A 13,248-nucleotide genomic window follows, 5' to 3' on the forward strand; every position below is an offset into this window, starting at 1 on the left:
TTTACGCTCGTGCAATTATATAGAATAGGCATTACGGAAAGCTAATTGTGAGATCTGGTGAAGTAAATGTAGCCCGTGACGATATATGATTTTCCTCGCGAATGTCGAACGGGTCAAAGTGCACCGACCTAGGTGGATCGTATAACGCTCTTTCTTCTCTTCTCTCCTCCCTGGCCGTCAACGGGGTTCGCGCGCACGATCCGTGCACACGAGGTGCACCAACATTTTTCCGCGCGGTTATCTCTCTATTTTAACGAGAGGAGAGGGGGAAGGATGTTTATAAGTCTGGCGGAACAACAGCGACTTGCGTCATGTTTAAATCGTAAATAAATCTCGTATTACCGCCGGTGGACCGTAGCCTCGCGAATTGAATATCATCAAACGTATCCCTGGGGAAGCTTAATGGAAAGAATCCGCACGTTTATCGCTATCCGGCGATTCACTTAATTAAGTTTTCGGCAGATAACCGAGGGACGAGAATCTTGTCGCGCTGAATTCTCTCGATTATCGTCCTTGAACCTTAGTCGACGGCACCAACTGAAAGTCACTGTTGGCTATAGTCGCGATCAATTTTGTCGCATGTTTAACAAATTTTAGATATTATCCGTTTCATAAGCATTTCGCTCTGATCCTAAATTTGGCAACGTCTCACGCGTAATGTAGCCGAAGCAGAACATAAATCATTATGACATAAAAATGACGTCAAAATGGTTTTAAAATGACTATAAAAGCCCAGTCTTTCATTTACTGGCTAACTTATTTGGACTCGGCCTCACTTGACTTCACGATGATGTAAAATTTGTTTAACACTCGCCTGAAAAGCAGTAATTAATTATTTAATTACTTATATTAAGTATTAAAGGCACAGTTGTTCACACGGTGCTTTTCTTAGTACTCCAAATAAGTCATTAATTACTGTCTTTCAATAATAAGTTGACTGGTATTATAGATTTTTGTAAAGGATCGTGATTTATTGTTCCGCTTGGGAGGTCCCTCCTGAAAGAAATTTCCATTTCCTACCTAAATTTTCATTCACTTTGTGTGCACACGTGCTGTTCCGTATTCTGTGAAACATTCGTACAGATATTATTTCCGTTGCATCGCGCACCTCGTCCAAAGATGGACGATAATCGATAAACGCGCGGGATGTGCAACTATGAGTAATCGGAATTTATCGGGTGATGAGCCAGCGGCTGCACGCCGCACGACATGTCCGATTCCGCGCCGACGTGGACAAGGCCGAGCGAACGCCCGTCGGCCCAATATATATAATCGGCGCCGCCGGCCCCTCCCCCCCCCTCCCCTGTCCTCCCCCTAATTCACGAATCACGTACCGGGCCCGACCACCTGCCCGACTAGCGGTTTTGTTAAGTAAGAGTGAAAAGAGGATTCCGTCTCTTCTAAACCGATCTAGACGCGGACACGGGCTCGCTCGTTCGCGCGGACCTTGAACCGAGGCGCAAACGTGATCCATTGTTCTCTGCCGACGACCCTTCGTCCTCTCTCCGACCGAGCACTCTCGGCTCGAGATTGCTCGATTTTTAGTCGGGAGGCCCCATACCAGATCGGGCCCCCGTGTCCTCCATTCTCGAGGACAGACGGGCGCCCGCCAGCGATCCGCACGAATATATCCGCGCGCGACTCATTGTTTTCTATACGTATCGGGTTGGCGTGCAGCTCGTTAAAGAGATCTGCACGCCGAACTCTTTGTTGTTTGACGCGTGATCGCGTAATTCGCGTAATTGGAGGGAGACGGTTTTTCCATTTCGCGCGAGAGAGCGAGACGAGATTCGGACGACCATAGCGAGGTCTACCTGCGACGATGAATTCGCTCGAAGGTGCGAGCGACTAATTTTGTTTCTCATCGCATGCCGAAAGCAACGACCCGTGCACATCGCCGCCGATCTCTCTTTCTCTCCCTTCAAGGCTGTCTCGAGACAACCAACCACCTTTTGCCAAGAGCACCTGCCGACTGCTCGTGCTCTCGGCTCGCTCGTAAATACCTCGGTGTTATCGTACGTATGATTTTACAAACTGCCGCCTTTATACAGTCACCTCTTTCCTTGCCGCGAAGCGATGAAACGCGATTGTATGTGGCAGGACGGATTATTCGCGCAAACACGTCAAGCTCGGTTACTAATCGTCACATCAATTAATTCAGGACAACGGAGGTGATCGCTAATCTGTCCGCCGACCGAGAGAACCGAGTTAATTATTTCAAAACAAAAAAAAAAAAAGAAAGAAAGCTTCCGCACGTCTTGTTGCGCTTGTAGCAAAACTTTAATTCGCCAAACTCCATTCAATCTTCCACTGGATTTATAAAAAAGCAATTTATGAACATCGCCGAAGTCATAATACATACAGAGTAAAACATATGTATGTTTTAATATTACATAAACGTATTCCTGAATAGAAAGAAAGAAATATTCTTATGAACATTATATGGAAAAGAGGTTTGCTCTGCTGAAGCGTGTAAAAATTGATCAAGATGCAGCTCTGAAAGTAATTTTATTTGGATCATCAAAATAATTATGTAGAATGCTCAAACTGGTTGTTAAAATGTCAAAACTTTTTGCAGCATTGCTTATCGTGCTCGAGATTCCAACGTAATTATTTTAATCTAACAAAATATTTTTTCTCTTTACCCTGTTTTTTGTAATTCCTATTTATAAGTGCATGCAATAAAGTTGTTATTACATATATTATATTTTATTTTTATATTATGTATTATATTATTTTATACTATATTTTATAATATATTATTATTACTTTATTATATATAATAACAACTTTATCGTATGCGTTTACAAACTGAATTTAAACAACGTTTAAAATATTTAAAAAAAAAACAAAAGAAAAAATACAAAGAACTTGCAATTAGCAACAGTAACAATTGAAACAAAACCGAAATAAATTGTTATAGTTATAAATAAATATTGTTAAATAAGGGCAATAGTATTAAACACACACACCAATCATACAAAAAATTTACAACAAAAAATGTGAAAGTACAGAAGAAACAACAGGAAATGTCGGAATTTCTTCTTGTTACTTATAGAATACGTCTCCCTTGGGACCATCTCAATGCCAGACAATACTGAGGGAATACGGTCGGTTCTACGGTTTCGACGCCGAAAGGACGCGTCGCGTCGCACACATCCGTTTTCTGGCCACTCCAGAATGTCACACAAATTCCTTATTCTCTAAAATTTTCAGACAAAATTTCATGATTTTTTCTAAGTTTTAATAATATTTTGAATTTTCTGGCATTTTTGATCTGAAAACCGTCAAATAAACCGATGCATTAAACCGACTTCTCTCTTCGATGTTCCGCGTCGCTCGTCGCATTTTTACGGCGTGCAACCGGTTGCCTTCCACGTTGCGATCATTGTCGTTGCTTTGGCGAAACCCGGCGACTCCCGTGGTGCACCGCCTCGTCCTCGCCGATGTACACGCGGATAGACGCACCGCGTGTACATACGTGCACGCGCGCGTATATAAGGTACGAAGCGATGGTGCTTTGCTCGAAGAGGCACGGCGAAGAGGATATTTCTTTCGATTTCGATCGCCGGGGTGCAGTAACACCGAAGAACCGCATTGCTAGCCTCTGAGTCGGCGACGATGACGACGACGACGACGACGACGACCGCGGCGTCGAAGGCAATGGCAAAGACTACAATGATTCTAGAGAACTGGTACAAATTCTAATTTAATTTTTATTCGATACAAACCGTTATCAAAAAGTTTCATAATAATTCGTTTGAAATATCGAGAAATATTTTGAAATTATCAATCAGGGTTACCACAAAAGTGAAAGATAAGGAAACGTCAAGGAAACTGAAAGGTCAGTGAAACCAGAAAAGCTACAGACAATTTTTTCAAAAATAAAAATTCTTGGCTTTAAACATACGTATGTATGTACATCACACCAGTTTGGAATTACTGCCAACTTAACAATTAAATGCAAATAGTGTGAGGAACATTAATATTTTACATTTTTGCTGTGTTAAATTGCACCATCAACAAAATATTTGACGGTTTTCAGATCAAAAATGCCAGAAAATTCAAAATATTATTAAAACTTAGAAAAAATCATGAAATTTTGTCTGAAAATTTTAGAGAATAAGGAATTTGTGTGACAATCCTGAAATGCTCTTTCCCTCTTCGGGACAAGACAACTTCGGGAGAATTATTAATGCCGAATTATCGTGCAATGTGCGGTATCGATCGGCTAATCGATGTCTGGTTATCCGCAAAATCTTGAGGGCGGATGCCCACGCTCGTGCACTCAGAAGACAGAGATATCCGTACGGCTACCGAGACCACAACGGTGGCGGACTGTAAAGCCATTGCACAACGGTGAAAACGCACACAAATAGCATAGTTAAGCGATGATAGTGCGGATAAAGCGCAACGCCTTTCTAAATATACCCCCGTGCACCGGTCCATTCGCGGAATTTCATTTTCTTACCGCAGACACAACACTTGTCACTTATTAGAGTTTCCCACGAAGTATGCTTAAGCCTTACGCGCGAGCTTAGTCGAGTAGCCGTTTCCTCTCGAACGCAAATAAGATGTATATACGCGAAGACTATTGTACCAGTTCCTTTTCTCTCCAGGAGAAGAGAAAAGAAAAATAGATGAATTAATGCAAAAGTTTAACCAAAAAAAATAGGCCTAATAACTGCACTAAAATCCCTTATATAGTTGAGAAAACAATTTAAATAATAAATCCAGACTCTATTTTGTTATCGTAAGAGTTTGTGCAAAATGTAAGCTGTTGCAAGGAAACGTCAAAATGTCCGTTAAAGGATGCATGCCGAATGTATCTTACAACGGAAGCGTTTTAGAGTTCCGATGCAAGATTTACTTGTGTCCAACCCTATAGATGCGATGAAGGTTCGCAAACGGAAAATTCTTCACTGTCTCATCCCGATTTTACGAGAACACAACTTTGTCGGACCTCCTGTGGTTGTATTGTCGAACGACAATACAAGTCTTTTGTAAACTTTAGCCTGAAAGCCGGAAAAGAATTTTCTCTTTCTTAGACCGTACTTTTCACAGGCATCTCGTTCTGCAGAGGCTTCTACATAGATTTTTCTAGAAACAATAGAATAGAAATTATTATTTTATTATAACATATTATTCTATTATAATAGTATTATACAGAGTGTTTTTAAATTCACATCTTAAAATACTACAGCAAGAAAGTTCTTGAAAAATGAAGTAAAATAAAATGTTTGTGATAAGGCTCAATATGTATTAAACAACTAATATAAAGAGATAAGGGCAATAAGCCAATTTTCGTTAAAATCTTTAAATCAATCTAATATATTAACGAAAATTGGCTCATTGCCCTTATCTCTTTATATATTAGTTGTTTAATACATATTGAGCCTTATCACAAACATTTAATTTACGTGGGCGAAATCAATGCGTTTAAAATTACAAGTAAATTAAGAGGACGTTATTTCAGATTATTAGAGTTGCGTTACAAGACCGAAGATTGTTCGGCGCGCAAATTGGGGGGGGGGGGGGGGGGGGGGAAATATTACTTTAAATAAATATTGCAAAGAATATTACTACGTCGATCCGCCATCAGAGGTCTATAGATATATAGAAATATATACAGATATACACGTATCGAAGCACTCGCGAGAATTTTTGCGAATATCTATAGACCTCTGATGGCGGGTCGACGTAGTAATATTCTTCGCAATATTTATCTCGATTATCTCGAGAATCTCGATTTAATAACTTAAACAGGCGTCTAAGGTAGGCTTCCACTACAATGCCTTACTGATGAGTCCAGTAGTGGAAGTTGGGACGAAAACGCCATAATTACGTGATATTCTTCGCAATATATTAGATTGATTTAAAGATTTTAACGAAAATTGACTCATTGCCCTTATTTCCTTATATTAAGTAAAATAGTTATTTGTAAATTTTTAGATAATAAAGATTTAAAAATATAGCTAGTTATAGACTACACAGATAATTTAAATTTTAGATAGTCATCTGTCATAAGTCACGCGTGCGATAATAATGTTGATAAGTGTGCATTTCACCTACTAACTAATACTTACAAAATGAGGGTCATATTTAAATTATATCTTATTGCTTAAAATAAAATGAAATAAATATTTATATATAGCTTTTTATCTAATTTTTCAAAAACTGCTATAATATTTTGAGTCTGAAATTTTGAGACACTATATATACATACATGTATTATATATATAACAGGCTAAATATTAATATATTGTATGGTTATAAGCGATATTTAAGAATATCCAATTGGACTATAAATATTTCTTGTACACCGCGTACACCTGTCTCTTTCCTGATTCATCTTTGTTATTGTATTCTACTTTATCGCACTAGTTCGCATTGTCGCATAGATGGAAAAACCAATCTGAATCAATTTATCTTATCTTGAACCCGTTATAATCCTAGAGAGTGTTATCGAAAAATCATTCTTCACGATCTGTAAAGTCTGCAAAATGACTAAGCACACAGTTGTTCAAAAGAAACACTCTCCAACAGAGAAGTGCCCAACGGAACTTTACCTTTTAGGCGATTTAATTCATTTTGTACCGGCAGGTAGTTACATTTTTTCTGTGAAAACGGGATTAAATGGGCAAACCATAGTCAGGCTGTGGAAGAAATCTATCAGCTATCCCCGCATGTCTTCTCGTGCAGATACAAACGAAAACTCAAAAACTTTAACTGACAATTATCAACTATGATCGTTTGCTTAATATTCGTGTACGGAAATAGTTATTTCCGTTGTTCCATGCGCAAGCACAGCCGTAAAAAAAAATATTATGTAATTCACAAACGCGTCAGTGGAATCGTTTCAAAGAGATGCGCATAATTTGCATCGTTATATTTGCGCGTCATGACGAGGAAGACTCGTCACACGTTCAAGCGATCGACGAAAGTTTAGATCTGAGAAGAAGCTAAATATACATTTTCTTTTTCCGTCCTGCACAATGAGTCTCTTTTATAGTTTACGTAATTATTATGCTCTTTGTGCTGGAACGGTGAATATGTTAAAAACGGAAACGCGAGATAGAGGTGTGTTCTCCTCCGTATCGGTGAAAATGAAAAGAGCACGATCGGTTATAGGCACGTTTGTTCTCTCCTCTCCTCTCCGTGAAGTCCGCGAGAGAGAAAGTCTGCGTCGATGTCGATAACGTGTATCATAGTTGTTGGAAGTCGAAGGTCCCCAGCTGTTTCCTCCGTGCGAAACGCTGGATGGACCAACGCCTCCTTTTCGAGGTCCTCGACGAACTATTCGTCATTTTCCTATCTCGTCGCCGACTTTTGCCGCGGGATTGTCAATCGAGACTTAAAAATCGCGTCGTCTCTCCGTCCTCGCGGAGAGATAAATCCGAAATACTTTGCGGCCAGTAACCCCAATACAAATAGTATAGTCAAGTCGGTCAACTTCCGATGGTCGAATATACTGCCTGAGCGAAAGATCGATAACGCGCCGTAGAGAAGCGTCTATTTATACGTTGGCTATATTACGTCCAAGACAGTGGAGGATGTAATCTTCGATGATGCTCCAGATAAGGTCTTTACACGCGATGCAACGCCGCCGGCCGCCACCGCTGCACCGCACAGATCGACGGTTGCATTAAGCGCATGTTAAAAAATCTATCGAGTGCTCCGAGAAAGAGAGGGATAATCGCGCACGTGAGACGCGGAATTAAATGCTGCATAACCGAGCGTAATATTGCCGACATCGTGTTTGACATTAAAGCACGACGGTCAATTGCAATGCAAAAATTTGCGTGAATTATGCACACGTCTGTGGGACGTGGGCGGTAAGATTATTTCGGGATGTGTCCCGTGGCGATTTCAATTCCACATTCGTCGCACGACATTCGCATTTATATATTCACATGCGTGGCGTTCATTATGCACATATATATTTGATGTATTATATATATATATATATGATATATATAATTAAATTGCGTTTTATATATCCCAAGCGACGTTCTAGAGAGGTCTGCGTATTTATGGAATTGACGAAATTTTTCGCAAAACCGAGTGACTAACGAGTGAGTGACGACGGCCATAAATATCATGTCAATTATAATTATCCGAATTGCTTGATATTTAATAATAATAATTTAAACGAAATATAATTTTCTATAATTAAAAAAATTAATAAGAAGAAAATACGGGCAAGAGAGAACCGTGTGCTGATATTTCAAAAAGAGATTTTTATGTCTTAAATCATTAAATTTTAATAACTTAAGACATAAAGATCTCTTTTTGAAATTCAGTGCACGATATACAGCGCTTATTCTCCCTTGCCTGCATTTTCTTATTGTTCTGAATAATAATCTAATAATAACTTTATTGTGTTGTGTGCAATGTAAAGAAAAATTTAATATAGCAATAGAACGAGACGCAAAATGAAAATGTGCAATCAAAGGGCGATAATGCTGCCTGGAAACTCATACGTGAGAGAAAAGGTTTTGATACTTGTAACTATTATATTACACATTACTATAATTATATGACTATTATTACTATAATATTAATAATAATAACTACAATTATAATCGATCATTGCCAACTGTATATTTATTGATAGAACCATACATTTAGTTATTACTAATAATCTGCATAATTATTGTAACAAATACCAAAAATTTTTCTTTCACTTATATAGACTTGCCAAAAAGAGTACAAACTAATCCGCAATTATATTTGAAAATTGCGATTTCGCTCGACGATTTTTAAACATCTTTGGAGAATATCCGAACCGCACCCCCATTGTTGTCTTCTCTCGGCGTTTACTCGGCGGACCGGATGTCGTCTCTGTGTACATAAATTATTGCAAAGAACACGCGATAGCGCTATTGATCGCTCGGGATGCAGACTCGAGCTACAGGCTCGAGATGCAGGCGGTATTCGGCTCGACGTTGAATTCCCGTTGTCGACGATGTATGTACGCGGCGATCGTCGCCGGTACTCACGATACTGTCGATTAGACCGGATGGATCGTCGGTCGAGTCACATGTATGTGTGCGTATTCGACGAGTTATAATGATTTAAACTGGGACATGTGCCCGTGTGTACGCTGAGGCGAAAACGGCTGTTCGTCTGGTTGACAATAAGGGAGAGCGACCCTTGCCGTAGAGGGAAACAGCTGTTGGTCGAAGGTGGAGAGGTGCCGGGTAGGTAGAGGGGCGAAGGCAGGCAAGGAGAGAAAAAAAAAGAGGTTACCACCTGGTACCCCGCTTATGCTTACCTGAAAACCGACGCTTGCCTGTATACCTGCCTGAGTATTCTTTTGTGCGTGGCCCTGGGCACGTACCGATTCCCAGAGGGCCTTGGACAGCATTCGATACACAACTGCATTCGGCACAATGCGCCTCGAACGCTAGTAACATGGTGCTTAATCCGACACGATTAGAAAATAGTATTCGTAATGAGCCAAATCTTCGGAAATGTTTTGAGAGTCATTCTATATATAAATGACAATGCCACATCTTTAAGAAAATTATTCCTCGATTCCTATATACGTTTAAGTTTTCTGAAAGGATTCTTCGCTAATATTTTTACACTGTAGGATGCCATAGGATTTTTACCTGTATCTGGTCTTTGTCTACAATGTACAGAAATGCCAAGAATATTATACTAAGAACATGTTAAACCGATGAATTTTTTCCTTTTTCGCTATTCTTCTTCCATAAATTTTTCCAAAATAAGAAAGCAACTAAATATAAAAAAAAATAAACGAAATATTTTCATTCTTTATGGCTAGAATAACAGAGTTTAAGAAAAGGTGGTCTAAATTCCATATTACAAAGGTTCTATTGTAATAAGAATATCTTAGAAAGTTTTAACACATATATATACTCAAACCTAATAAATCCATTTAAGCCTGAACCAACAAAGCGTACTTCCGCAGTGATACTGTAAAATCTTTTATAAGATAATTAAAAATTCTCATAAAACCATTTTGAGACAATTTTTTTCGATTTTCTGTTGCTTTTTTGTTCTATGATATCTATAGATATCTCGATGAAAGATTTTACTGAAGTATGCAAGCTATTTTCTGCGAACAACCATGCTCGAATTTCAAGACCGATATTTCAAGATCGGTCAATTCTCGCGCGGCCTTTCTCAGACCAAACTAAGCGCAACGATTTGCATAATTAATGTGGACATTTTACCGACTAGATTTTCGAATATGATTTTAGATTAAACACACCCGCTTTACCCGGAAAAAATCTCTATTCATTGAATTAAAAAATAATGATCTATATAATTTTCTCAACATTAATTTCCAGTAAAATATTAAAAAATTTCCAGTAATCCATTTGATAATTTAATATACCATTTCCGAGCTAAATATAGCATTTTGCAATCTGTCGAAATCGAATCTGAGAAATTTATTATTCTCATAAGTACATCATTAACTTAATCGATTTCCTGCATGTCACAGGAAATATTAGACAGATGGCAGTCAAAGCTATTTAAAGTATTATAAATCGAATTATTCTCGAATTATAATGGGAACTAACTCAACGAAATTCTTTAGAAAAGCATTTAGCTATACGATTGATTCTCTTGCAACGTTGATTTTATTTCATCTTGAAATATTTCGTTAAAATATTTCAAAATAATCAATCATTATCATATTTTAATTATCGATCCCAAAGACTAAATTCCGACGGAATCACTGTTTTATCAATTTACATACATACAACTTATGTAACATTGATACTTCACTGCTACATCAAAATATCGCACGCACACATATAAACATTTTTTAAGGCATTAATCTTTCATATTAGATGTCTAAGCTTAATTCTAAGAATCAACATTGTTTATGTAATTGACAGTTCAAATCATTCTATTTTTTACAAATGCACTACAGAACTTTTATGAAGCAAATATTGACACAAGTTGATATCTCTGGATGCCATATTCCAATAACAACAAGAACAAGTAAATATAAACTTGAATTCTTTTCATTTTCGTTATACAGTCAAACCAGTTTGGACTACATTATTAGTGAGCCTGATTTTTATCTTTTACTACATTTTTTACTATTATATTTTGATTATGGAAAAGGATTTTTAAATCCATGTGCGGGATAAAGTTAAATTAAAAAAATAATCTTAAAAAACAATTGCATTCCGTCGTTGAAACAAATGATTTTAGGATCCTCTTAAATATTCCATCAGATTTTTCCATCTTATAATTAAAGTTCCATTTTTCACCTGTTTTTTTTTTTTTATAAAAAACATTTATTACAAAAAGTGGTATGGTATAATTTATAACGAACTTAAAACTAAAAGATGAGCAAGTGATAGTATGCAAAGTCTCTATATAATTTAGGTTTGAAAACCACGTAGGGCCTCTTGTAACTTTATTCTCGCGGCATGCACTCTCTCTTCTTGTTTCTTTATATCGTCCTCCACTATCGACACAGCCTTAAAATAGAATAGTTATAATTAACTTACTTATAATACAAGTCAACTAAATACTAAAATCCATGTCATTGATGTTAATTGTTCTGATAATATTATTTTATTATGCACAATTAACGCCAATTAAGATGACTATCGATTTTACCTGTACAAGTGGTTGATCAGGATTAAGAAATACCCCGGGATTCTTCTCCAAAGCCGACTTTGATCCTGTTTGTCCCGTGACTGGCTGAGTAGATACGTGTAATGCAGTGGCCACACTTTGGAGCAATGTTTCTTCTGTGATATATGGTCCTACTGGTTTCAAATTTTTTGGCAGATCCATCGCATCAAATTCATAACCATCGGGATCACATGCACGCAATCCTTCCAAACGTTTTTCCCAGAAAAGCTGCAAGATTGATATTTTAATTAACATCTATTAATCATTTTACTCATCACACACTATTCTACTTAAAAAATAATACAAGCTACAAAATGTTCCATTACATGAAAATTGTATTAAATTGATTCACTGCTTTTAACTTATTATATAAATGTTTTTATTAAGTACCATCACCAGCCACCACCAATAAATTTAGAATCCTATTTAAACAAAAATCAGGATGGCAAAACTATAAGAGATACTTTTCTCCAATCGTCTTTAAATAGACTAGTTTACAATGTTATTGTTACAATTTAGTAGTTAATCACATTTACCATTGAAAATATAACAGAAAAAGCAAAAAATTATTGAGACGATCTCATGATTGCTTGATCAGAGTTACCTGCTTAGGCTTATCTTGGGAGCCATACTTGCCATCAGTTTTATCGGCTCCTTCCTAAAGCAACGATTTGACAGTTGTGAATTTACAAGGATAGCTAACGAAGAGCAGTACAAGTGAATGGATATAAGCAGACAAAGTGTGTCTCGCAAGCATGGTACAGGGATTAGAAAGATCTCTAAGACAATAACGTAAGACAATAATCTGTGAACATATTTATAGATTAAAAGTGTGCAACTACTACATATTATATATGTGAACAGACGCAATACAGTGTAGTAAAAAGGATTCGACTCATTGACAAACATATCAAACTGTTTGACAATTCAATTAGCGTACATACAATCAGCTGTGATCGCTACGTAAACTAACCTGCTTTGGTTTCTCCTGAGTACCGTGTTTCACATCCTTCACTTTCCCTTCCTGCGTTTTGTAAATCGTTACCGGTTGCTTAAAAATCGACGCCGTTTGTCTGATTGGTGGCACCAATGAAGAGTCGTTCCTGACACCGCGGCTAAAAAAGAAAGCCGCATCGTTAGTACATACAGAGAATGGTTGTCATCGAGGTTATCACCTTCGGCATTCGAGAAACTGCGTGTCTGTCTGTGAAAATTACTTTCGATCTCAAAGATCTCTTGGAGAATCCACACGTCCCGTTCCCCCGTAAAATCGAACAAGCTTTTCTCTCGAGAATTCATTCAACCTACTTGTAATAATAATCAACCTTCCCCGTGGATGCCAACTGATTCTGACTCTTCCTGGGTTCTTCTCTCGCGGGCCAATTGATTGGCAACGCCGAGGCGTACTTCTTCTTCTCCACGGACATGTTCATCCTTGCGAGTTTCTGTCTTTATACCGCACACACAATTATCTTTCGGAAATGTCACTACTCCGTAACTGTCCCGTGGCTTCGCTATCGGCCATATTTAAGCGTCGCAGCGTGCGTCAACAGTACGCAGTTCGACGACTAGCCCATAGAATGCAGCACCTCCTAGTACACAAAATGCACGTGCGTG

General features: G+C 37.9%; 1 protein-coding gene across 2 annotated transcripts; it reads right to left on the reverse strand.

Annotated features, from left to right (window-relative positions):
• Window positions 1–11,303: 11,303 nt before the first annotated feature.
• MBD-like (methyl-CpG-binding domain protein 2) lies at window positions 11,304–13,144 on the reverse strand. 2 transcript variants are annotated; one of them, XM_018539563.1, is made up of 5 exons: window positions 12,940–13,144; window positions 12,605–12,746; window positions 12,236–12,289; window positions 11,614–11,859; window positions 11,304–11,471 (listed from the first exon to the last, which is right to left on the reverse strand). In XM_018539563.1, the coding sequence occupies exons 1-5, from the start codon at window positions 13,062–13,064 to the stop codon at window positions 11,373–11,375; spliced, it is 666 nt and encodes a 221-aa protein (XP_018395065.1). In that variant the 5' UTR covers window positions 13,065–13,144; the 3' UTR covers window positions 11,304–11,372. The 2 variants fall into 2 exon arrangements, with proteins under 2 accessions (XP_018395065.1, XP_018395066.1); XM_018539564.1 differs by lacking the exon at window positions 12,236–12,289.
• Window positions 13,145–13,248: the final 104 nt, after the last annotated feature.

The sequence above is a fragment of the Cyphomyrmex costatus genome, unplaced genomic scaffold, assembly GCF_001594065.2.
Source record: "Cyphomyrmex costatus isolate MS0001 unplaced genomic scaffold, Ccosl1.0 scaffold216, whole genome shotgun sequence".
Lineage (NCBI taxonomy): Eukaryota > Metazoa > Arthropoda > Insecta > Hymenoptera > Formicidae > Cyphomyrmex > Cyphomyrmex costatus.